A 27,473-nucleotide genomic window follows, 5' to 3' on the forward strand; every position below is an offset into this window, starting at 1 on the left:
GGAGCAAAAGGAGGAGGAGGAAATAAATACAATAACTATCACTAGAGAAAAAGTACTAGGGAAACTATTGGGGCTAAAGGCCGATAAGTCACCTGGAGTGATGGGTTGCATCCTAGGATATTAAATGAAGTAGCTACAGAGATAGTGGATGCACTGGTATTAATCTTCCAAGAATCCTTAGAATCTGAAAAAGTCCCAGAGGACTGGAGAATGGCCAATGTAACACCTTTATTGATAAAGGGAGGGAGACATAAAACAGGTAACTATAGGCCAGTTAGCTTAACATCTGTCATTGGGAAATTTTGGAGTCTATTATGAAGGATGTAATTGCAGAGCATTTAGAAATACATAATCTAATCAGAGTCAGCACGGCTTCATGAAGGGGAAATCATGCCTCACAAATTTATTAGAATTCTTTGAGGAGGTAACAGGCAGGATAGATAAAGGGAGACTTGTAGACATAATATATTTGGATTTCCAAAAGGCGTTCAATAAGGTACCACACATAAGGCTACTTAATAAGATAAGAGCCCATGGTGTTGGGGTAGTATATTAGCATGGATAGAGGATTGGCTAACTAATAGAAGACAGTTAGGATAAGGGGGGCATTTTTGGGATGGGAACCTGTAACTAGTGGAGTGCCACAGGGATCAGTGCTGAGGCCACAATTATTTACAATATATATTAATGACTTAGATGAGGGGAGTGAATGTACTATTGCCAAGTTTGCGGATGACACAAAAATAAGTGGGAAGGCAAGTGGTGAGGGTGACACAAGGAGTCAGATGACAGGTTAAGCAGGTGGGCAAAAACTTGGCAGGTGGGATATAGGGCAGAATTTTCTGCCTGTCAGGCGGGTGGGCCCGACCCAATCTCCAGCGGGCGGGGAGCCGATCCCCGCTGGAGAAGTGGGCCCCGCCGCCATTTTACATGGGTGGGCAAATTAAGGCCTTCCCAGCATGACGTCCGGCAGGAAGCGCTATGCACTCCCTGTGCAAGCGGGGGGAGTTCCCCAAAAGCGAGAATGCGCTCTTTCGCGCATGCACACGGAAGAGCGCACATCTCCCTGAGGCTAAGTGCTGCCTCAGGGAGATCGCTTCCAAATCTAAAAAGATTAAAAATTGAAAATAAAATTCCCTAACATGTTCCCCTCGTGTTACAATGTCACATGAGATGGGACATGTTCATAAATGACAGTAAAACTTTATTAAACTTTTCAGAATACTGCACGAAAACTCATCCCGCTGCTGGATGAGGTTTCATGTTTTCTCTATTTGCCACCAGGGCTCCTGGCCGACCCACCAACCTTAAGGTTGGACGGGCAGGTCCTTTAATTGTTTAAATGATCCTGTCAATGGCCTCAATTGGCCATTGACAGGTCAACGGGCCCACAGCTGATTTTGCTGTGCCCCCGCCCTCCTGAAAATTTAAATGGGGTGGGATGACATTGGGGGTTTAAATGGGGCAGGGGTGACGTTGGGGGTTCTGCCCCGCCCCCTGCTCGCTGACGACAAAATTCTGCCCATAATATGGGACACTGTGAGGTTCTGCACTTTGACAGGAAGAATAGAGCAGTTGAATATTATTTAAACAAAGAAAAACTGCAGAAGGCTGCAGCACAGAGGGATCTGGAGGTCCTTGTGCATGAATCCCAAAAAGCTAACATACAGTTCAACTGGTTATAGGTAAGGCAAATGGAATGTTGGCCTTTATTTCAAAGGGAATGGAGTATAAAAATAGGGAAGTCTTGCTAAAACTTTACAAGGCACTAGTTAGACCACACCTAGAATACTGTGAACAATTTTGGTCCCCTTATCTGAGGAAAGATATACTGGCACTGGAAGCAGTCCAGAGAAGGTTCACTAGGTTGATCCCGGGTATGGAGGGATTTTCTTATGAGGAGAGGTTGAGTAGGTTGGGCCAGTTCTGTCGAAGGGTCATGAGGACTCGAAATGTCAACTCTTTTCTTCTCCGCCGATGCTGCCAGACCTGCTGAGTTTTTCCAGGTAATTCTGTTTTTGTTTTTGTTTAGGTTGGGCCTGTACTCATTGGAACTTAGAAGAATGAGAGGCGACCTTATTGAAACATATAAGATTCTTAGGGGGCTTGACAGGGTAGATGCTGAGAGGTTGTTTCCCCTTGTGGGAGGGTTTAAGACCAGAGGGAATAATCTCAGAGTAAGAGGTCGCCCATTTAAAACAGATGAGGAGGAATTTCTTCTCTCAGAAGGTAGTCAATCTGTGGAATTCTTTACTGCAGAGGGCTGTTGAGGCTGGGTCATTAAGTATATTCAAGGCTGAGATAGACAGATTTTTTTAATCAGTAAGGGAATCAAAGGTTATTGGGAAAATGCAGGAGAGTAGAGTTGAGGATTATCAGATCAGCCATGATCTCATTGAATGGTAGAGCAGACTCGATGGGCCGAATGGCCTACTTCTACTCCTACATCTTATGGTCACACAAATGCCAGGCAATGACCATCTCTAACAAGAGAGAATCTAACCGTTGCCCCTTGACATTCAATGGTATTACCATTGAAAGGTAACCCCCACTATCAAGATCCTGGGGGTTACCATTGACCAGAAACTAAACTGGACTAGCTATATAAATGCTGCGGCTACAAGAACAGGTCAGAGCCTAGGAATCCTGCAATGAGTAATTCACCTCCTGACGCCCCAAAGCCTGCCCACCGTCTACAAGGCACAAGTCAGGAGTATGATGGAATACTCTCCACTTGCCTGGATGAATACAGCTCCAACAACACTCAAGAAGTTTGACACCATCTACAAGATGCATGCAGGAACTCACCAAGCCTCCTTAGGCAGCACCTTCCAAACCCATGACCATTACCATCTAGAAGGACAAGGGCAGTGGTCACATGGGAATGCCAGCACCTGGAAGTTCCCCTCCAAGCCACTTACCATCCTGACTTGGAAATATATAGCCATTCCTAAACAGTCACTGGGTCAAAATCCTGGAACTTCCTCCCTAAAACAGCACTGTGGACGTACCTACACCACAGAGTCTGCAGCGGTTCAAGGAGGCAGCTCACCACCACCTTCTCAAGGGTAATTAGGGATGGGCAATAAATGCTGGCCTAGCCAGCAACGCTCATATCCCATAAGTGGATAAAAAAATTAGAGTGTGTGACAGGATCGAGATACGTGGTGGTGAGTTGAGCTTTCATGATGAAATATAAGGTGTTGTGAATAAGTAGAAATATCAATTACCTTAAAACACATCTGAGAATGTCTGTCAACGCTCTCAAACACATAGCCCTGTGGAACAGAGGAAAAGAAAACATCAGCCACTATTTAATGTGAACACTGTGTCCTCCTGTTGTAGCTACTCCTGCCAGGAGATCTGCTGTCATGTGCCACACTCGTGTGGTCTTGTGCCATCCTCACACATCCAATGTAGCTCATCTGCAAACAATCTGTGATGCCCATCACTCCACTTAGGTTGACCCCTCTCTCTACTGCCCTCCACTTTGCCCTCTTGCCGAGATCTCAGTAGCTTTTCAGCTCTGATCAAATGGCCGAAATACTGACATTTTCTTTTCTGTACGTCACATTTTTAGAGTTCTTATTGCTCTTGCAATTCCAAGTACCCCTGTCTGGTGGATGTCTCTGGCCTGTGAAACACTTTTGTTTTATCTACTGGGTAGCAGTGAAAAAATTCCAGTTGGATAACTAGATCTAAAGGGACAGCACCCAAACAGTTGGATGATAAGGTTATAGCATTAACCCCTTGAGGACTGCAGTAACATTTCTGAAACAAACCAATAATATAACAGTAGCATATTCTCACATTCTTTGTTTTATCACAGAATATTACATTTGGAAACATTTTGCTTTTTTTTTTACAGGCTTCTTTTAATACTGATCAATAGTTACACGGAGAATAATCTTAACTTCTAAACACAGCTGGGTTGGGCTTGGGGAGACATTAAAATGTTAATGGGTGGGGCAAGAGGCGGATTGGCCATTTAAATATTATAATGAGGCTGGGTGTTTCACGCTATACCTGATTCACATGTTTGATCCTGGCTGGCTGAGTTAATCAGGCCTTGGGTTACTGGTAGCTCGAGGGAGGCACTGCTTGTGGGCCAAGAAGCTTACCACCTTCCCAGTGATTGGACATATCCCCACCGCCCCACACCATCCCCCGCAGCCCCCATCCAAAATTTTTCCCGATTGGGGATCAGTCCAGCCTGGGATTGCACCATCAAGGTTGGGGATTAAGTCCCCTCAGGATCAGAACCACCCTCCCCAGAGGTGGGGGATTGGACTGCCCCACCCATCCCCCACCTCAATCCTTACCTGTAGCTGCACTTGATCCGGAATGCTCTCTGCCCGACTGGAAGCCCAACAGGTCAAATCGACCTGCTTCCAACTGGTGATCCTGTTTTGAAAAATAAGTCACATGATGTGGAGTCAAAACTCCACAGCATGCAGACAATATTCACTCCCGCCATTCCACTTACCAAACTCACCTGTCAATATTGTTGCCACTGGGTCAACAGCACAGAAACAGGCCATTCATGCAGCCCAACTGACCTATACTGGTGTTTATGGTCTACAGAAGTTTTCTCCCACTACTCTTCATCTAATTCTATCAGCAGATCCTTCAATCCTTTTCTCCCTCGTATATTTATCCAGTTACCTCTTTAATACATCTATGCCATACTGCTCCTTGTGGTAGTGGGTTCCACATTCTAATCATTCTGGTTAAAGTAGTTCCTCTTGAATTTCCAGTCAACCCTATGAATCCTGTTTTATATTTATGGTCTCTAGTTTTGGACTCCCCTATAAGTGGAAACATTTTCTACAGCCTGAATGTTTGTAAAGTTGGAAAAGCTCTGCGCCTTAGCCAAAATGGCACCAGAGCCCGGAATCTGTAAGTCCCACCCCCGAACCCACCATTTTCGTCTGGGCGTTGATGGTGGAAACAGGGGCATCCTCAGTTCAGAGAGGCAGCAGCACATGCAAAAGTGCAGCTGCCTTCAAATAAACATCAGTGTCGAAAATTGCTTCTAAGAAACACAAGTTGTGGTGTTTAGACATTTGAGGAAATGGTCTGAACCTACCAGAGTTCTTTGGAAAAGTAAGGTACCCTTTGGGAGAGGTCAGGTGGTCCTTTTGGAGAGGTCAGGTACCTCTTTGAGATTGTTAATAGACAGGAATGTGCATAAAGTGGATAAACTCTGTGCAACTGTCAAACTGTCAAGTCATTTAAATTTCCTGCCCTTTAAATTTTGGGGGGAAAAAACAGCCTGCTGTGATTCTCAGTTGAAAAAGATTGGTGCTTGCCATTTCAATTGATGTTTGTTGACATAAGCCTGAGGATTATCATGATAGGGTTAGTGCTGCATGACTGCCTATAAATTCACAATTTGATTGACAGCTCAAAGCGGTCATAAAGAGATTAGCTGTCTTTGATATGGGGCTATGAATAAAAATAAAAGCAAAATAATGCCCATCTGGAAATTTGAAATAAAAACAAAGTGCTGGAAAAACTCAGTAGCTCTGGCAGCATCTGTGGAGAGAGAGAAAAAAAACATAGTTAATATTTCAAATCCATTATGACTCTACTTCAGAGCTGAAGTGTCATTTTGGACTCAAAATATTAACTCTGTTTTTCTCTCCACAGACCTGCTGAATTTTTACAGCACTTTCTATGAATACAAACATTTGTCTTTATGAGTGATTAAGTACTTGAAGGGATTTAAATGTATTGAATGGGCTTTTATCAATGAGAGTGTTTTTTATCAATGAGACTTTTGTAAAGAGTAAAGCCTGTAAAAGACACTTAGAATTTTATTTTATTCCATCTCACCATGGCCCCTGAGGTCTGCCCATGGTGGATGCTAGGTAAGTTGGCATAGAGGGTAAGGGCAAAGCGTGGTAGGTCATGGGTTGGCATAGGGACTATAAAGAGCATAGGTTGGCATGAAGGGTATGAGGGGCCATAGGGTTGGGTGGGGGACATGAGTTGGAATGGGGAATGTGTGGGGGATTAGGCTGTGAGGTGTGAGGATTAGAGGGTTGTTTTTTGTTTTATTGATGCATTTTCTGTTTTATTTCAGATTTCCAGCATCCACAGTATTTTGCTTGTATCCATTTAGTGTGAAATGCTTTCCATTTGCAGATGTAAGTTAAAGCGAGACTTATTGTTTCCATTCTGGGGAAAACACTTCCATTTAGCATATGGACCACTTTTCATCTAGATGCCTTTTTTAAACTTGTGTAAATACATTTTGCTTATGAAAAGTGAATCAAACTTAAAAGGTAATTCTTATTTCCAAATCCCCTCTCTGGAAAAATGGTGGGAAGTCCTGAAACTTGATGAAGAACGATACCTGTGGGAGGGATCACCATGACAGCATAATCACACCTGCCTTCTGCACTGAGGCAGCTTGATGGGCTTTTCTCGCTCTGGATGCTGAAAGGATGTTTCCCCTTGTGGGAGAGACTAGTACTAGGAAACAGAGTTTATAAATTAGGTGTCTCTATTTAAAACGGAGATGAGAAATTTTTTCCGAGGGTCATGAATCTTTGGAACTCTTCCCCAGAGGGCAGTGGAGGCAGGGTCTTTGAACATCTTTAGGGCAGAGGTAATAGATTCTTGACTAACAATGGAGTCAAAGGGGTTGATGGCATGTGGAGTTGAGGCCAGAATCAAATCAGCCATGACCTTATTGGGTGGTAGAGCAGGCTCGAGGTGCTGGATGACCTACGCCTGCTCCTAATTCGCATATTCATATGGATTCTCTTACCCTCTTATGGACCCTAATCACAAGTTGTGTTTTATTTCTTTGGGAAAGCAATTGATTTCCTCCAGGGTGAATTTCCTTTTCCTAATAAAGATTTTGGCCGTTTACACAGGCCTCAGGATCCACTAGGCTCCAAGGAGGGTGTAATATGAGAACTTCCTAGGGAAGTGCCCTTGACACGAGGGGCAGGAGTGGGTGGAAGATTTACCCACAGCTCCCCTACCAAAAAATTAAGAGGCAGTTTATAGTGGGCTGAAACCTAATGACACCTTAACTCTACCCCTAAATTAATGACCCCTCCCTTCTCCAATGCCTTTGAATTTTGAATCCCATGTGCTCCAAATTGGTCAATTATAGCAAGATTGCAATGCTCCATTTCTGTTTGGAAAGCCTCAGTGAGCTTTGTACAGGCTCCCTCTCGTGTAAAAAACTGGTATTGCATCAAATTGGTTTATTCCACAGTTCCCAGGGACATCACACAGATATCCAATAGGTTCTCACCCTGCTGCTCCAGAATGTTCCATCCCTTATCGTGAGTGTTCTCTCATATTGTTGACTGAATATTATTCACCCTGTGACCACTGGCAAATTTTTTTAAAAATTCATTCATGGGATATGGGTGTCGCTGGCTAGGCCAGCATTTATCGCCCATCCCTAATTGCCCTTGAGAAGGTGAGCTGCCTTCTTCAACTGCTGCAGTCTATGTGATGTAGGTACACCCACAGTGCTGTTAGGGAGGGAGTTCCAGGATTTTGACCCAGCGACAGTGAAGGAACGGCGATATATTTCCAAGTCAGGCTGGTGAGTGGCTTGGAGGGGAACTTCCGGGTGGTGGTGTTCCCATCTACCTGCTGCTCTTGTCCTTCTAGATGGTAGTGGTTGTGGGTTTGGAAGATGCTATCTAAGGAGGCTTGGTGAATTCCTGCAGTACATCTTGTAGATGGTATACACTGCTGCAATTGTGCGTCGGTGGTAGAGGGAGTGAATGTTTGTGGATGTGGTGCCAATCAATCGAGCTGCTTTGTGCTGGATGGTGACAAGCTTCTTGTGTGTTGTTGGAGCTGCACTCAACCAGGTAGGTGGAGAGTATTCCATCACACTCCAGACCTGTGCCGTGTAGATGAGATGAGTTACTCAGTGCATCGTTCCTAACCTCTGACCTGTTCTTGTAGCCACAGTGTCTATATGGGTAATCCAGTTCAGTTTCTGGTCAGTGGTAACCCTCAGGATGTTACTAGTGGGGGATTCAGTGATAGTAATGCAATTGAATGTCATGGGGCAATGGTTAGATTTTGTTAGAGATGGTCATTGCCTGGCACTCGTGTGGTGTGAAAGTTACTTGCCACTTGTCATCCCAAGCTTGAATATTGTCCAGGTCCTACTGCATTTTGGACATGGACTGCTTCAGAATCTGAGGAGTCGCGAATGGTGCTGAACATTGTGCAACTATCAGCGAACATCTCCACTTCTGACCTTATGATGGAAGGAAGGTCATTGATGAAGCGGCTGAAGAAGGTTGGGCTGAGGACTCTACCCTGAGGAACTCACGCAGTGATGTCCTAGAACTGAGATGATTGACAACCACAAACCACAACCATCTTCCTTTGTGCTAGGTAAAACTCCAACCAGTTTTGCTAGGGCTCCTTGATGCTACACTCTGTCAAATACTGGCTTGATGTCAAAGGCAGTCACTCTCACCTCACCTCTGGAGTTTAGCTCTTTAGTTCATGTTTGAACCAAGGCTGTAATGAGGTCAGAGGCTGAGTGGCCCTGGCAGAACCCAAGCTAAGCGTCAGTGAGCAGGTTATTGCTGAGCAAGTGCTGCCTGATAGCACTATTGATGACCCCTTCCATCACTTTACTGATGATGGAGAGTAGACTGATGGGGCGGTAATTAGCCGGGTTGGATTTGATATCACGTGGAGTGAATTGAATTGGCTGAAGTCTGGCATCTGTGATGCTGGAGACCTCTGGAGGAGGCCAAGATGGATCATCCACTTGGCAATTCTGGCTGAAGATTGTTGCACTGATGTGCTTCCACCACCACCAAAACACCCCCACCCCCACCACCCCCCCTTTCACCACCACCACCACCCCCTGGCCTCCATCATTGAGGATGGGATATTTGTGGAGCCTCCTCCTCCAGTGAGTTGTTTATTGTCCACCGCCATTCATGACTGGATGTGGCAGGACTGCAGAGCTTAGATCTGATCCGTTGGTTGTGGAATTGCTTAGCTATCACTTGCTGCTTATGCTGTTTGACACGCAAGTAGTCCTGTGTTGCAGCTTCACCAGACACCTCACTTTTAGGTATGCTTGGTGCTGCTCCTGGGATGTCCTCATGCACTCTTCATTGAACCAGGGTTTATCCCCTGGCTTGGTGGTAATGGTAGAGTGGGGGATACGCTGGGCCCCGAGGTTACAGATTTTGTTTAAGTACAATTTTGCTGTTGCTGATGGCCCACAGCGCCTCATGGTTGCCCAGCCTTGAGTTGCTGGATCTGTTCGAAATCTATCCCATTAAGCATAACACAATGGAGAGTATCCTCAAAGCTAAGAGAGAACTTCGTCTCCACAAAGACTGTGCAATGGTCACTCCCACCAATACTTTCATGGACAGATGCATCTGCAGCAGACAGGTTGGTGAGGATGAGGTCAAGTATGTTTTTCCCTCTTGTTGGTTCCCTCACCACCTGCCGCAGACCCAGTTTAGCAGCTGTGTCCGTTAGGACTCGGCCAGGTTGGTCAGTAGTGGTGCTACTGAGCCACTCTTGCTAATGTACATGCTTGTCACCCTCAATGCTTCCTCCAAGTGGTGGTCAACATGGAGGAGCACTGATTCACCAGCTGAGGAAGAGCAGTATGTGGTAATCAGCAGAAGGTTATCTTGCCCATATTTGACCTGATGTCATGAGACTCCCTGAGTCAATGTTGAGGCCCCCAGGGCAACTCCCTCCCAACTGTTTATCACTGTGCCACCACCTCTGCTGGGTCTGTCCTGCCGGTGGGACAGGACATCGGGATGGTGATGGTGGTGCTTGGGACATTGTCTCTCCCAATTTTGGCACTAGCTCCTAGATGTTAGTAAGAAGGACTTTGCAGGGTCACCGGGGCTGTGTTTGCCATTGTCATTTCCAGTGCCTAGGACGATGCTGTGTGGGGTCCATCCGGTTTTATTCCTTTTAGACTTGTTAGTAGATTGATACAACTGAGTGCCTTGCTAAGCACATTGCTGTGGGCCTAGAGACAGGCAAGAATGGCAGATTTCCTTCCTTAAAGTGCATTATTGAACCAGTTGGGTTTTTACAACAATCATGGTCATCATTCCACTTTTAATTCCAGATTTTTTTGAATTCAATTCAACTTTCAATTCAAATTCCACTATCTGCCATGGTGGGATTCGAACCTGGATCCCCAAGCATTACCCTGGGTCTTGGATTACTAATCCAGCGACAATACCACTACGCCATCACCTACCACCTGTTCTGTAAATTTCTGCATAATGTACAGTTCTGTTCACTATTGTACAAAGTACATGAAGGCATTGGCAAAAATAATATACAATGGCAACAGCAGAACTCAGAAGGTATAATTATTAGGAAAAGCTGAACTGGCTGGGATTCTTCTCTCTAGTAAACAGAAGCCTGTGGGTGATCTGATCTGAGGCCATTAAGACAACGAATGGGTTTGATATGGTAGACACAGAGGCCCGGATTTTTGCTCCTGATTCGGGAGAAAGTGCTCCAAACAATTGGGCTTTTGTTGCTGAGGGAGGTGGCTGGTAACTGGCATTGGGCCCATCAGCCCCAGGAAAGAGTCCGGAGGCAACCACAGGGCCTGCTGTGTGCTAAGGCAGGCTGCTTAAAAGATCTACTTTGGTGCTCTGGAATTTGTCCCAATTATATTAAAAGCAATAAAACAAAAGAAGCTACTTGTCTTTAGCTTTGAAGAAAAGTCATACGGACTGAAAACGTTAACTCCGTTTCTCCCTCCATAGATGCTGCCAGACCTGCTGGGTCTTTCCAGCATTTTCTGTTTTTATTTCACACTAAATGAAGTCAATTTTGGGTGACCAACAGGAGAAACTGATTGGCTGATTGGTAGCCAGTAGTTGAAGTGTCGGCAATGTAATGTTAACGTTGGGCCAATAAGCTACAGAATGCCATGGGGTGCATTGAAGGAGCTCACTGGGTTGAGGCTGACACATCCTAGCTTGGCCATTCGACAGTCAGGTATGTGTTGGCTGGGAGGGTGGTGGGACTGCAGGTTGAAATAGGTCGACTGCCTGGAACAGGCACCTGGTGGTAAGACATGTTTAAAGTGTCCACATCATCGGGGTTACCAGGCAGGTAAGGATACCACCCCTATCTTTAGAGCCATTACTACGCCCTATTACCTGGCAGTTGGAGTAAGCAAGCAGGGAAGTCTTGTTACAACTGTACAAGAAATTAGTGAGACCACACCTGGAGTACTGCATTCAGTTTCGGTCTCCTTATTTGAGGAAGGATGCACATGCATTGGAGGCAGTTCAGAGAAGGTTCACTCAGTTGATTGCTGGGATGAAGGGGTTGTCTTATGCAGAAAGGGCAAGCAGGTTGGGCTATACACATTGGAATTTAGAAGATTGAAGTGATCTTATTGAAACATTGAGGGGACTCGACAGGGTAGATCTTGAGAGGGTGGGGCACAGTTTCTGAATAAGGGATCTCCCATTTAAGAAGAAGATGAAGAGGAATTTCTTCTCTCAGAAGGTTGTTAATCTTTGGAACTCTCTTTGCCAAAGAGCAGTGAAGGCTGGGTATATTCAAGGTTGAGATTGGCAGATTTTTAATTTACAAGAGAGTCAAGGGTTATGAGGGGCTGGGGAGACAGGCAGGGAAGTGGATTCGAGACAACAATCAGATCAGCCGTGATCTTATTGAATGATGGGACAGGCTCATTAGGCCAAATGGCCTACTCCTGCCCCTGTTTCTTATATCCTTAGCTAATACTGGTTAAAGTTGACCCCACAGTGTTGGAAAGTCTGCAGGTCCACATTTTTGTGAAGAGAGAGATAGAGGCCTTTTGAAAATTCTAAATTTCCAGCACTTTCTGCTTCTATTTCAGATTTCCCCTTGCAAGACTATAAGTTAATTAGTTATTTTATATAAGTTAATTAGGCTTTAAATATAGAGCAGCAAAAGTTTTAGGGAGGCTCAAAGGTATTAAATGAGCAATAAACAGAAGACCTGTTATTGAAGTCAAGTAAAAATAGATAATACTTAGTTCTGTTGAAGAGTCATACGGACTCGAAACATTAACTGTGTTCCTCTCCGCAGATGCTGTCAGACCTGCTGAGTTTCTCCAGGTATTTTTATTTTTGCCAAGGAGCTACCTAAGCTGGCCCAAATTTATAACATTGTTAAATATTTCTGTAACTCTTAATCCTGCTGCTCAAGTATTGATCCAACTCCTTGCAAAAAAAGTGCCAATTAACCAAGAATGAAAAACCTTCTCTGGGAGTTAGTCCACACAGCCATTATCCCGTAGGAAAATAAATGTTTTCTTTTCTCTAGCCTTGTTTGATGCTTTGAATTTTGCATCTGTCCTTTAGACCTTTTTTCCACTCATCGATGTTCACATTCAGGACTTGTATCAGCTCTCTTATCTTCAGGGAAGACAAGTGTGATGATTGAGCCTTTCGCCATAATTCAATCCCCCAAGGCCTGGAGTCATCCTTGTCACTTTTCTCTGTACCTTTTCTCGTGTGTCTATATGATAAGGAGAACACCATACTGCAGAACTGGTCTCACAACTGATCTGTTAACTTTCTTCTGACTCAGAGGGCAATGCAGTCCAGATTTAATAGACTGCCCAGTTTAACAATTTAATGCCCGCCTCACCTGATGCTTTCAGAAGATGCAACCAAGTTTATTGTGAATTTGCACCAATAGAAACACTGGGGTGTCACGAACCTCTCATTTAGTACAAACTATGCCTTGCTCCAGTAAACTATTTATAAAAATATATTAAAAATGCTGGCAATCAAACCTGAGGATGAATGAGAGTCTCTACTTTTCTGGGCCTACTATGTTTTGCCGTACTGAACTTTGTACTTTGTTGTACTAAATATATCGTCTGTAAAAAGACAGGCTGATATTTCAGTTTGAGTTCCTGTTAAGTGACTCAACAATGTTAACTGCCTGAGCTTACATTGCAGAGGTTAATTGACTGAGGTACCAACTGTATGCTCCAGTACAATTTGATTAAATGTTGCTTTGAACAGATTATTCAGTAAAGATGTTTGCAAACTAGGGCTCTAAATGATTCTACAAGGCCATTTCACATATGTACTGGAAGAGGAATGGAAAAAAGACCTAAATAATTGGGTATGAGCTTTCTATCAATGTGAATATTTTCCATGTAGCAGCACTATCACCATACCCATTAAAAGAACATTCATTAGTAGACAGCCTATTATTCAGGTTTATCGCACAGGCTATCTATTGCAATAATGTCCATTATCAGACTGCTGATTGAATTATTCAAATTGCAATCAAACCTATTCAATTGACTCACTGTTTTCTGTGCTGTACATTCATTCTATTTAGTTCTATAGTCCACTACACATGCAAAGGCTGCACTGTTGGTAGGAAGCTATGTCCACTAATTGAGTGTATTGTGAAAGTACAGACACACTACTCTTTATTGTTCATCTGTTGAAACTAAAAATTATTCCTTAATTTCTCTGACATTCACTGTTAATGAGGAGCAGAATTCCTCCTAGTGATTGGTGGTACTGCATGAGACGGTCGCTTACAGACTTCAAGAACTCAGTGGCCGACCCCTCAAACTCTTCACAGAACCCATTTGATTTCCAGCAGAGGACAGCACGAGGTTTAATGTAGCATTTCCCAGAGAAACGAACTGCCATGTTGTTGGTACGATGAGTCAGATCAGAGAAGTTGCTCGACCTCCACAGATCGGGACCAACTGTTCAGAAAGATTATGAAGTAAACGTCAAACTTCAGAAACAAGGGGAGACAACAAGATTGCTTTTGGTTTCTATGGAGTATGTTATATACAAAATTAATCATAGAATCTTACAGCAAAGAAACAGGCCATTCGCCCTAACGTGCCTATGCTGCCTCTCTGAAAACACTATCTAACTAGTCTACTCCTTTACACTTTGCTTATATTCTCTTCAAGTATAAATCCAATTCACTTTGGAAAGTTACTATTGAATCAGTATCTGCCATCCTTTCAGGCAGAACATTCCAGATTGTAACAATTCAAATGAAAGGTTTCTTCTGATCTCCCCAATGGTTCTTTTGCCAATTATCTTAAATCTGTGTCCCCTGGTTACCAACCTTATTTCCTCCATCAAAACCTCTTGTAGTTTTGAACAACATAATCAAATCTCCCCTTAACCTTACCTGCTCTAAGCACAATGATCCCAGATTCTCAAGACTCTCCACATAACTGAACTCCCTCATCCCTGGTGGGAAATCTCCTCTGCCTCTTCACTTGACATCCTTCCTAAAGTGTGGTGCCCACAACTGAACTGAACCTTGGTGTTCCAGGGACCACATACAATATTTAAATCTATGCCCCAATTAAGTTACATTTCTCTCAAATCAATGTGCCCATATCAACACACCAATACCCTTTCAAGGCAAAGTTCAAATATCAAATGTAATTTTATCAAAGCAATTTTAAAGGAAAACAATCAATTTAAAATCATTAAGCAAATCTGACCAGGAATCATCTTAATAGCCTTGTTTCTGACAGACTTCTTTACACAATGGTTAGTGAATGCTTAATAATTACTTTTTCCCATATCAGTGGGACACCCATGTTTCATGTTTAACGTTCCAACGTGTTCAATCTTACATTTACCCACATTAAACTTCATCTGCAATTCCTTAGCCCATCTATCTACCTTGTCTGCATATATTCAGATCTCTTCTACATTAGCAATTTTTTTTCTCAGAGAATGGCTCATTTTTCCACCATCTTCGTTCCTGTCACCATTCAAAACACTTTTTGATTACATTTGTGCTTTTCCCTAGTTTAATCGCATCCCTGTAAAACATTTAATTATCTTTGTTTTATACTCACAGGCTTCGGGGGCATTGGTGAATGGACAGACCTTTGTCCGATGACTATCAGACCCAAGGTAAATTACCTGAAGAAACAAAACAAGTTAACTTTATTCAATAAGCTTCCTCCACTGATCAAAACATCACAGGACAGGAGACACAGTCAAAATGAGTAAATGATAGCTCAGCAAGCTCACAAATTGAGTTGTCATGGTTCAATTCTCAGCCTGTGCTGAGGTCGCTAACTGATGGTAGATGCCTTACAATTGGTATTGATACTCAGGACCAAGGAGGGGTAGAAATACAGCTTCATGGTATTGTTCATATTCGCAAAATGCACCTGTATGGATGTTGAGCGAGGACAGAATCTGACTGTCCTTAGCTATGACGGTCCCCATAGTTAAGTAGCCTGCCAACAGCCTCTGACTGGGTTCACATGTAAATAATGGTAAGTTGGGCAAAATGCCAGTGCGCCAGTGGAACCACAGCCTGACAAAGTGGCCATGCCTTAAGGAGAGGTCAATACTTAGCCGAGAAAATTGGCAAGGAAAATAAAAAGTAAATTCATTCCCCCAATGGCGTCATGGGTCAAACACCACCTGGGCTGGGCACTGATGACCATAGTTCCAGCTTCAATCCTTGGTCTGTGCTAACTCTGCTGACCACAACCAGGGCAGCAGCTTGGGCATTTCCAACTGGTCTCCAGGTTGGTTGGGTGGCAGGGCTGCAGCTGGTGGTGGGGGTGGTGGATCATCCTGCTCCTGATCACAGGGTGCAGATGAAAACAGAAGAATAATTGTTCATGGTACAAAAATCCATAATCAGAAAGGGTGCAGCTATTAAGGGATCAATGTACAACTTCAGGGAGGGGCATTTATCTGACAACAGCAGATTGACCTCCCACTATAAACCCCATCTGATTTTTCTGGTGTACACATGAAAAACGACTACAGGGTTAAGGAAGCTGCCACCAAATATTTCATCCTATGGATAAACAAGAGAGAATCTAACCATCTCCCAATGTCACTCAATGACATTACCATCACTGAATCCCCCGCTATCAACATTCTGGGGTTCACCATTGACCAGGAACTGAAGTGGACTAGCCATATAAACACTGTGGCTATAGGAGCAGGTCAGAGGTGAGGAATCCTGCGACGAATAACTCACCAGCTGACTCCCAGAGCCTATCCACCATCTACAAGGCACAAGTCAGGAGTGTAATGGAATACTCCCTATTTGCATGGATGAGTGCAGCTCCCACAACACTCAAGAAGCTTGACCCAGCCAGGACAAAGCAGCCTGCTTGATTGGCACCCCATCCATCACCTCTCAGCATCCAATCCCTCCACCACCAATGCACGATAGCAGCACGTGTGTACCATCTACAAGATGCATTGCAGAAACTCTCCAAGCCTCCTTCGACAGCACCTTCCAAACCCACACCCTCTACCAGCAGACTCATAGTAACATACCACCAGCTGGAAGTTCCCCTCCAAGCCACACACCATTCTCACTTGGAACTATATTGCCGTTTCTTCACTGTTGCTGGGTCCAAATCCTGGAACTTCCTCCCAAACAGCACAGTGGGTGTACCTACATGGACTGCAGTGATTCAAGTAGGTGGCTCACCACCACCTTCTCAAGGGCAATTAGGGATGGGCAACAAAAATACTGGCCTAGCCAGCGTAGCCCATGTTCTGCAAAAGAATAAAAATAAAATCACATGGTTTTCTCCCGTAATAGCATTCGGTCTGGTCATTGAAAATGAAGGGCATAAGCCCTAGATCCAGTGTCTCTGTATCAGCAGGTTTTCCTAACCAGTACTCTGCCATTCTACTAATTAGAATCTTTCCTTATTTGAAACAAGCTTGTTTACACAACAAAGGAAAATCCTGAACTGGAGATTATCAGTGAAGGCAGCATGGGAGTCTGGGGGCTATTAGCCTGGAAAAGATAATGAAGAATTAAAAGAAAAGGCTTAATTGAAATTAGACTTTAATCATCATCTTTACCTGGATGCAGAGGCAAGGAAGCAGGTATTCATAGGACAGAGAGGATGTGGCGTTAATCTGCAATGACACACAAGAAGCAATTCAAAAGGATAGACAGCATGCTCAGAACAATGCGGAGAATGAGGAAGTTGCAAGTATAAAATGACCAGAGAATAAACTTCAGAATATTTCCAACCTAGTTCCAGTTAGTGCACTAACTGTACCTATGTAATGCAACATTTTACCTAAGTTGAGACTGGATAATATACAAATGTAGCCTGCATCTCAAAAAACAAAAAACTATCAATACATTAAACGTTGCTAGTACTGTTATGATATAGCAGGTGGTATTTGGTTCTGTGGGTGGCTGATTTAATTGAATTAGAGTCGGATAGACTGCAAGGTTGAAATTATCAAAAGAGTTGATTGTAAAAAGGGTATTTGAAATGCTAATGAGTGACGAGGGTCGAAATCTCAACAGGTAGGGTGTGACTGAAATTTACATTTTAAGGTAGGTGGGGAGGAGTTTGATTTTGACCAAATCTACAAGGGAAACTTGGCTGCGCTATCACAATGGCTTTGCAATTTGTATTTATGATGAGAAGGTTTGGGCACTGAATTCAAAGGTAATGAATCCACTAACACCTTTAGAGATTTTAAAAATTAAATTAAATTAATTAATTACAGAAGACAAGAATTAAAATAAGATTACCATTACAGTTCCTTATTATTATGACAAATCTCAAAATTCCTAATTTATCTGACTCCCAGCTACACACCCTCTTTAAGGCAACAGTACAAAATAGATTTTAAATTTAGATGGGCAATCCACCAACACAAGCACCCACTCGACAGTGGGATTCCAAAGGCTTTTAACACAACTTTGGTTACTGGTGCAGCAGACTTCTGCAAAGTGGCTAGAGGCTTTTCCCTCCAAGTCTGTTTCACACGGTGTATCTTTCAGATCTTACACAGCCACCCATGGTGCAACCTTCCATCCTTCTTTAAATATATTTCTTCCTCTTTAATCTGTAAATCCCATTGCTCCCACATGTCTTTGAAATTTACTTTCCTCATAATATGAAAATATTTCATGTTGTCAACATGGCCTTTTCCTTTTGGGAAAAATAAATGTAATATCCTTGCCTTATTTATCTTGTTAGTTACCCCGATGAAAATCAAACCCCTCCCCACTTATCTTAAAATGCAAATTTCAGTCACACCCTATCTGTTGAGATTTTGGCCCTCGTCATTCATTTGCGTTTCAAATACTCTTTTTACAATCAACTCTTTTGATAATTTCAACCTTGCAGTCTATCCGACTCTAATTCAATTAAATCAGCCACCCACAGAACCACACACACACAAACATACATAAGCGTATCTTACAATATCCAGCAATACTATGAAAAATGATAGTTTTGTGACTGTAAATATAAATGTTACACTGTCAAAGAGTAAGATCACAAGTTACCCGTGTAATTGGCTTTTGAAAAAATGCACTACTTTTATAAGATCACTTGTCTTTGCCCCTGTTCCGACATTCTGTTTCAGCAGCACATTCTCTAACTTTACAAGGTGGTTTTAAACACTGATGGCTTAAGGATGCTCACTAAAAGGGAAAGAAATATTCTGCAGTTCCTTTCACGATTTCAGGTCATCTCAAAGCGCTTTACAGCCCATGAAGTACTCTTGAAGTGCAGTCACTTCTGTCACACCTTTTTGATTATTAAGCATCTCTTAAGGAGGAAAATTGCAATAAATGCTGGCCTGGCTAGCAATGCCCACATCCCCTGAATGAATTTTTAGCTATTATTGCTGAGATGAAGCCATGTCCTACCACCCTTGGCACAGCTGTAACTCCAAGTGCCATTTCACCTCAGGTTTTGCAGGATTGTGGGCAGAAGCATCTCAACCTTTGTTACCTCTCAACAGATTTAAACTTGGGTCAGCTCCTTACCAGCTGAACTGAGCGGTTCTTCAGCTCGCGACACACCAGGCCCCGTTGGTAACATAACATGGCTTTCACAACATGGCCTGCAGGAACGCTAATTATAATCTGCTTCTTCTGAGGAAGAACTGAATAAGTCATCTCTGGACCTACAGTAAAATGGGAGAATGTTTAAGTATATATAAATATTGTGTAACTATGTGATATGTACATAGATTTCATTAATAAACTTTATCAAATCCGTCACAAACAAACACAGTTCAATAGGCTTCAGAGTGTTTTCAACTTTCAGTCATATTGCTTAGTTGGGAAAGCTAAGCAAGCGTGGTTACAGTCATTCCATATCCCTCTTGGCTATCCAGATTCTTTCATTTTATTCAATCACAGGAGGTAGGCATTGCTGGTACAGCCAGCAATTTATTGCCTAATTGCCCTTGAGGTGGTGGCGTTGAGCTGTCTTCTTGAATAAAACCAAGTAGCTTCCTAGGCCTTTCCAGAGAGCAGTTATCAATCAACCACACTGTTGTGGGTCTGATGTCACATATAGGCCAGGCTGGGTAAGGACAGCAGATTTCCTTCCCTAAAGGATATCAGATGTGCTCATCACTGTTGCTGAGACCAGCTTTTTATTTCAGGTTTACTTAATTAATTGAATTTAAATTTCCCTAGCTGCACATGATGGGATTTGAACTCTTGCCTCGAGATCACTAATCGAGGCCTCTGGATTACTAGTCCAGTGACATAAACATGGTTCTACCTCCATATGCTCCCATAATGAATATCGAAGGAGATATATGATGCTCTAATGCCTGTTTGCACAGACAGAGCAGAAATGACAAACTACCCCATTAACCTCATATCGCTATTTTTGACAGGGTTATTTATCTGACGCAGTTGCATTTTTGGTCACAACCTCTTGACAATGTCACTCAGCTGCTTCCAGGGGCACCAAAACTCCCCTCAAGAAACCAAAAACAGAAAATGCTGGGTGATCTGGAAAAACTCAGCGGGTCTGACAGCAGCTGTGGAGAGAGAAACAAAGTTTCAGCATCCACAGTATTTTGCTTTTATCTTCCCTCAAGAAAAATTATTTCCTGAAAGGTTGAACAGATTGGGCCTGTATCCACTAAAGTTTAAAAGAATGAGAAGTGAACCCAATGAAACATTAAAGATTCTGAGGGGATTTTGATAGGACATTTCCCCTTGTGGGGGAGACTAGAACTAGGGGGCACAGTTTAAAAATAAGCGGTCTTCCATTTAAGATGGAGATGAGGAGAACTTCTTCTCTCAGGGGGTTGTTAGTCTGTGGAATTCTCTTCCCCAGACAGCAGTGGAGGTAGGATCGTTGAATATTTTTAATTGACAAGGGAGTCAAAGGTTATGGAAGGAGGACAGGAAAGTAGAGTTGAGGCCACAATCAGATCAACCATGATCTTGTCAAATGGCAGAGCAGGCTTGAAGGGCCGAATGGCTGACTCCTGCTCCTAATTCGTCTGTTTATATGGTATGAATGCATGTCACCTTTAGGGGCCACCAATGGTGGGGGGTTGGTGGGGTTGATAAGCAAGGCAGCCTCCACCAGGTGTGTAGGTCACATCTGGAATTTTGGATCATGCTGCAGACCCAGCCCACACAGACCAGAAACACAGTTTCCCCATTACTGCGCTGTACATAACTTCCCCCTGACATTGCACTGGTCGCTTCACACCAACTTACCTGTTGTTGCACATATCCTTCCCTCAGCAAAAAAAACAGGCCAGGTTTGCCAAATAGGGACAGGCACTGATTAAAATATAGTCAGTCGTCCTAGTCCAAGAGACGCTGGAACTATACCTGAGGAAATAGGGCGCAATATGAAGGTCACTGTTATTGCTTTTGCCTGACTATAGAGAGTTGAGTTAGTGCTCGTACCAGTTCCATGATCTTCGACATTGTATTTTTCAGTTAACTGTTGTCCGTAATCTGGGATTGTCTTAACCATAACTTCCACTTGAGACCCAGCATCTGATTCAAAGCATTCAAATGTGAAGGTAGCCTGTACACAGTTAAAATAAAAGCATCTGATTGAAGGTGCTCGACAACGTAATTCACATTCAATCAAAAAACACAATCAATGACTTCCTGTGAACATTACTCAAACCGACTATGTATCACATTACAACACAAACACAGGCAGACCCACTTAGGGACATAACCCCGACAGTTATGCCAAAATTGTGCCTCCTGTGAGACTCTGCTGCTTCCTGAGATCAAAGAGGGCACCCTCATCAGTTTTCCATTGCTGATTTTGAGCACTTGGTAAGCTTGCATCGCTTACTAAGGATCCTCAAAATACTGCTGTAAACTGGCTGGCTAGAGGGGTGTCTGTCCCTGCAAAGGTGTTTGGCTGTCCCTTTTTCATCCTTGTTTTCTATCCCTCCATGGCCTCAGCCCCCCCTCCCTGTCTCTGTAATCTCCTCCAGTTCTACAACCCTCCAAGATATCTGTACTCCCCAAATTCAGGCCTCTTACGCATCTCTGATAGTATTCGCTCCATCATTGGAGGCTGTGCCTTCAGTTGCCCATCAGCCTCAAGGTCTGGAGTTCCTTCCCTATGCCTCTCTTCTCCTCTGGTACTCCTTTAAACCTTCCTCTTTCAGCTTTTGGTCATTTGACCTAATATATTTTTACATGTCTCAGTGTCATACTTTATAATGCTCCTGTGAAGCACCTTGGGATGTTTCAGTACGTTAAAGGTGCTATATAAAGATAAGCTGTTGTTGTCATCCCTGAAGAACTCTTTGCCAGGGAGATGTTTAAAAATAGGCAGAAAAATTGCTTCCAGCTCCAGTGCAGTGATCCAGGCCTCAAGCCCTGGTCTGGCATTATCAGCCACCAAGTGTCTGGGCACTGCATCCAGATGGCCAAAATGTGCTTCCCCTGTCAGGTCCTGTTTTCTCAAATCTCAAAAGGCTAACATTCCAGGGGAGACAAAACATTTCAAAGACACTTCGGAGCTTTCCTTGAAGTGTGGCAGCATTAACATTAATGGCAGGGAAGAGCTTGCTGCAATCGTTCCAAATGGGGACAACTTGTTCATCAAGCTGTATCACGCGGTGAGTCCCAATGCCTTAATTATGGGGCAGAGTGGCAGCAGAGAGGGAAAGAAAAGGAAGCAAATCCTATACTCCGGATCCCACTACCTCCTGGGATATCCTGTCTGATACACATTATATATAGAGTCGCTATGACCGGAATGCACTGCCTGTAAGGGTGGAGGAAGGATATTCAGTAGTAACTTTCAAAGGGGAAATGGATCTTCACTTACAGAGGAAAAGAATTGCAGGGTTATGGGAAAAGAGTGGGGCTAATGGATAGCTCTTTCAGAGAGCCAGCATCAACATTACAGGCTGAATGGCCTCCTTCTGTGCTGTAAGATTCTAGACTCTAAATCTGTTACAATTTGCTTCCTTTAGCTTTTGTAAAATACATTTTTTTGATATTTTAAATTTAAGAGAGGGTCCGATGTGATACTGCCCCATTTTCAAAAGACTGGGGTGAGTTCCTACAGAGGCAATGGCTATTTCCAGACATTAAAAGCAATGACCAGCCTAGGTTTCCTGAGCACATTATTGAATACCCAAGGAAAGGATAGTGTACAGGGATTTGGAACGTGCCAATGTGAGCTATCTAAGATATTCTAATAATCTAGAATAACAAGGTTAGAAAAGACCCAAAAGAGGAATAAATCTGATACTGGAATCTTTGGCTGGATCTGTTTGGACATCCATTTTCATTGAAGGTTGGAGACACTGAAAGGTACACGCCTCCACATCCCAGCTGAAGGCCAACAGGTTAAGGGTGGATGCTGAGGGCAAATTGAGATAAAGTCAAGGGCTGTTGATACAGCGAGATGAAGTAAAGTGGAGAAGGCTCATATCAAGCAGGAACACCAGCCTAGATTTGCTGGGTCAAATACCTACTGATGTCTGTAAGTTGGATGTTATCTTATGGAATGTGAACTCACCGATTTGATGGCCGGCATGTGGTTTCTCCATCGGACTTGAATCCCATTGTTTCTGTTGCTTTTGTATTCAAAGAAGTGAATTTGCACTCCTTCAATTCTCACTGGCACTGAAGGAGAGACAAAAATTAGACTGCAGTGAGAATCTCTGATACCCAAAAAGAAAACGGAGCGATTAATATCTATTGGCAAATGAAGTTGATCAGACGACATCAAGTTAGCTTGGTCACAACTAACAGGAACAACTCTACACCTAGTTTATAGTAAATGAATTATTCTGGATTACAGACTACTGAGTTCTAGCCTGACCTGAACTCTGGAGTCAAACTTGGATTGGAAACAGTGAAAAAGACCCATCATGCCTGGATTGGAAATCCTGGAACAGACCCTCATGCTAGACTTACACCCAGAATATGCACTTTTAGCTGCCTCACAGTTGGAAAGCTCGTTCACTTCAAACTAACATCTGAATTGCAAAAGCCTATGGCTGATAGTGGTGGAAATCGGGTGGGTGTGCAGTTAAAATCACCCAGGCTACCTACCCACCCTGGAGCTGCTCAAAACTGACCTTCTGGAATTTTGAATAAAAACAAAAAGTGCTGGAAAATCTCAGCAGGTCTGGCAGCATCTGTGGAGAGAGAAACAAGAGTTAACATTTCAAGTCCAATATGACTCTTCTTCGCAATTTTAACTTGCACAACTGAGCAGGCAGCAAGGCCATTTGCCCAAAGCCAAGGGCTCCTCTTTAACAAAGCCATGTTAGGTCCTCGTGATGTCACTGAGACCCAAGTGCAATTTTAACAATGGAGGCTGAGCAAGAAGGGGCAGTGGGTTTCCCTTCAGGCAACCCAATGGCTGAAGATGATCAGGGTCAGAAAAGGCCCAAAAGGTAAAGTTCAATGTTTTTTTTTGTTTACATTCCTCGCGTTCTGCCTGATCCTACAAGGAAAGATTAGGCACATTCCTAACTCCTGGATATCCTCTCCCCGCACTTCCAACCAAACGCCTCCTAATCATAGGATCTCTGGCAGCCGATTCTGCGGCTTGACTTTTGCCGTGGGCAGTCTCCGAAAGGAGATGGGAGGTTGGATGGTGGAATTTAAATAAGGCCCAAAAGTTAACATAACGTGGGCCTCTTTTTCTGGGACAGTGAGTGGGTTTCTATCAAACTGGTTTGGAATCGGGCCAATCTTGAGATATCCTTTAACTGTGATCTCGTGCAGAGGTATTAATCCAGCTGGTTTAAGTGAGTTACCCACACCTCACTGGAAGAACATTGATCACTGACTCTTCCCAGGACTAACATTTTGAATTTTATTTCTCATGCACATTCTATAAAGGAGATTCAAATATCCTAGAACAATCCACCTTCAACACCATGGCACAAAGGATTAGGTTTGACATTCCTGACACTCAGCAAAGGATGAAATTCATTTGCCGTCAACTCCTACCTGAGTTGTTTATCTTGACATTCACTCGGACACATGGGATGCACTTTAATGGTGGACAGGACAGTACGGTGGACATAATAAGCCTGGACAAGCTCAGGTTGAATCCATCGGGAGCTTCCACTCTCTCCTGGTGCGTGCAATTGTCTGTGAGAAATATTATGAATAAATCTGTGTGAACCAAGAATAAGGTCAGAGGACCATTGACAGGAAACTCCCAGCTTTCCTCTCTCAAAGTGGTGGGGTTGAAGCACTTGACAATAGTGGATCTCCGGAGCATGTTAAATGCTATTTCTGAGGAGTATTCAAAATATAGGCCCATCACAAACTCTAGTCGCCATGGTGATAGGGGCAGGGATGGGCTGGCAGTATTGGTGCAGCTTGCAAAGCTTAGCAAACTACAGTAAAGACGATACCATCGTTGGTATTGGGGTTGATTTATGGGCTGATGGGATTAGGAGACTTTTGAATGACCCGAGGACACAAAACTATACCAATCGGGTGAGTAAAGGCCTCAGGCAATTGGGTGAATAGATTGGAAACGTGCACCACATCCATGGGAATGGGGGACAGTTAGCTCAATTGGTGAGATGGCTAGTATGTGGTTCAAAATAATGCCAACAGCATGGGCTCAATTCCTGTTCCAGCTGAGGTAGACTTGGGTCTTGCCTCTGCGCCACCCCATGCTTAATGTGAAGCGATGCCCTTCAAGCTATATAACCGATTGTCTCTCTCTAATGGAGATACCTATGGTCCCGTCTGACAATGGCTAATTACCTACCATGGGAGTGGATCTGCATTTCAGGATAGGTCAGATGGCACATTAAAATGATGGCTGGCATAGATTTGTTAGACAGTCACAGTTTATTGAAGAATTGATTTTGAAACAAACATTCAGGCACTGCCACTGATGGGACAGGGCGGGGGAAGAGGGATCTGGGGGCATTGACCTTCACAGGTGGTGGGGGGGGAACAGGATGATGAAAGATCATACAGATGTTGAGGGGAGGTTGGGAGAGAACACGGAGATGGGTTTAGAGTTCAGGTTACTGGGCTTTAAAGATACGCCCACAATCCTCCCTGCCCAGAAGCAGTGCTGTGAAGGGACTTATTTTATGGATTCAGTCACTCTCACCTCCTGTGTCCTGCCACGTTTTGCAAGGCCTGGGAAACCCAGCCGATAGTTGGTAAACCAGGAAACCTGTTGAAGTGGAGGTATGCAGCCTCCTAAAAAGGATCTCAATGATCAAGCTGCCTCCTGAGAGCAGACTGATCACCCGCCCCTCTTCCTGCCTCCATGGTGGGCTCGAGGAGGGTCGGAGCTGCATTTGAAACTTTTACATCCAGCGAGCCCAAATACATTCGGTTTTGGGAGTTAGAATTGCCTCTAGCATCCCTGTGGTGGGTGTGTGATTCTCAGGACTAAAATAATCTACCAGTAAGGGTTGCAGTCCATGCTAACTGACAAGAGGTTTAACAATGTAAAGACCAATTGCGTTTCCATCCATAGATGTAATGAGCACTGCAGGGAAAGTGCTGACATTTTTCCACATTTATGAAACCCAAAATGGGTGTTTACAATGTATTTTAATATTTAACCCAGTTTGCATTTTTAATATATAATAGAGTAATTGTAATTAACATGGAGTCTAAGCTGACATGACCAGAGGTGCACAGCCTCAGCCTTATTACTAAGGTCTTATTTCCAATATAAAAACTTTAAAACAATAATGATGACCTCAGAAGTATAAAAGAGATCAAAGACTTCATGTGACTAATGTCACTGTATTTCAGTACTAGAATTGGTGGATTTGAGAAAAAAACGGCTCGGCTCATTTGCTGCCCATCATTTCATTCGCATTGAACTGCTGGATTATTTTCCATATTCTGGGTATATTCCATTACTCTGAGAAAATGTTGAGGTTTTTGTCACAGCTGCTCCCTCTCGACAAAGGTGCCCAATCAGAAGGTTACATGAGAAGGTTACTCATTGGCTCTTGCGCACCATCTAGTGGTCACTTAAAGAACCTCCTTAGATGCAGCCAGGAGCAGGTTTGAGTTGTGGGGTTTTAATCAGATAATGTTACAAGGGCTTTTAGAGAGAGGGAGGATAAATCTGGAAAAGGTTCAAGAGTTACCTAAAATCCACCCCAACTAGTAGAGTTTTGAACTTTAGCTCAGAAGGATTAGAATCAGCCGTGACTCAGTTGGCAGCACTCTCACTTCTGAGTCACAAGTTTCTGAGTTCAAGCCCCACTCCGAGACTTGAACAAAATCAAGGGTGACACTCAGTACTGAACGAATGCCTCACTGTCGGAGGTGCCCTCTTTCAGATGAGACAATAAACTGAGTCCCCATATACCCTCTCAGGTGGGTGTAAAAGATCCCATGGCACTATTTTGAAGAAAAGCAGAGGAGTTCACTCAGGAAGGCACTCAGGTCAAAGCCTGTCTGTACCTGGACAATGTCGCCGTCTTCTGCTCAGATCCGCTGTCGGTGCGCAGACTGATCCACATCTGCGACCAGTTTGAACTGGCCTCGGGGGCCAAGGTAAATCGTGGCAAGAGTGAGGCCATGTTCTTTGGGAACTGGGCTGACCGATCATTTGTCCCCTTCACCGTCAGGGCTGACGGCCTGAGGGTGCTGGGGATATGGTTCGGAGGGACCGGGGCACGCGTTAGAAACTGGAAGGAGCGAGTGTCTATGATGGAAAGGAAACTGGGCATGTGGGAGCGACACTCCCTCTCCACTGCAGGTAAGAACCTGGTCATCAGGTGTGAGGCACTCTCGCTGTTGCTGTATGTGACGCAGGTCTGGCCCATTCCAGACTCCTGCGCGATGGCGATCTCCCGACCCATCTTTCACTTTATCTGGAGGTCGAAAATGGATCGTGTTCACAGGGACGCGATGTAGAAGCCTCTAGATAAAGGGGGAAAAAACATGCCCAACATCGCCCTCATCCTGATGGTCAACTTTGTGTGCAGCTGCATCAAGCGGTGCGTAGACCCTCAGATGAAGAGTTGTCCCTGACTGAGTGTTGCAGACTGGCACATTCCAAGGTCCAGGACTACGTGCTGAGGGACGCAGTAAAGCTTGGGGCTACCACCGCAAAGGCGCAATGGGGAAAGGTCGCTGTCTAAGACCTTTCTGCCATAGTAAACTGAGGGGCTGGGAACTGTATAGACCCCTCAGGCTGTACGGCTCACAAAGATTATATGTAG

General features: G+C 43.8%; 1 protein-coding gene across 1 annotated transcript in view; it reads right to left on the reverse strand.

The window, feature by feature from the left end:
* The window catches only part of LOC121279980 (interleukin-17 receptor E-like), a 73,685-nt gene that overhangs the window by 15,809 nt on the left and 30,403 nt on the right, over window positions 1-27,473 (reverse strand). The window contains exons 3-11 of the mRNA XM_041191600.1: window positions 24,256-24,399; window positions 23,373-23,432; window positions 22,808-22,914; window positions 20,713-20,836; window positions 18,811-18,950; window positions 16,872-16,928; window positions 14,876-14,942; window positions 13,575-13,747; window positions 3,231-3,278 (exon numbers count right to left, since the gene is read on the reverse strand). Coding sequence (XP_041047534.1) covers window positions 3,231-3,278; window positions 13,575-13,747; window positions 14,876-14,942; window positions 16,872-16,928; window positions 18,811-18,950; window positions 20,713-20,836; window positions 22,808-22,914; window positions 23,373-23,432; window positions 24,256-24,399 — 920 coding nt within the window. The remainder of the gene's footprint in view (window positions 1-3,230; window positions 3,279-13,574; window positions 13,748-14,875; window positions 14,943-16,871; window positions 16,929-18,810; window positions 18,951-20,712; window positions 20,837-22,807; window positions 22,915-23,372; window positions 23,433-24,255; window positions 24,400-27,473) is intronic.

Source organism: Carcharodon carcharias, chromosome 7, assembly GCF_017639515.1.
Source record: "Carcharodon carcharias isolate sCarCar2 chromosome 7, sCarCar2.pri, whole genome shotgun sequence".
Taxonomy (NCBI): Eukaryota; Metazoa; Chordata; class Chondrichthyes; order Lamniformes; family Lamnidae; genus Carcharodon; species Carcharodon carcharias.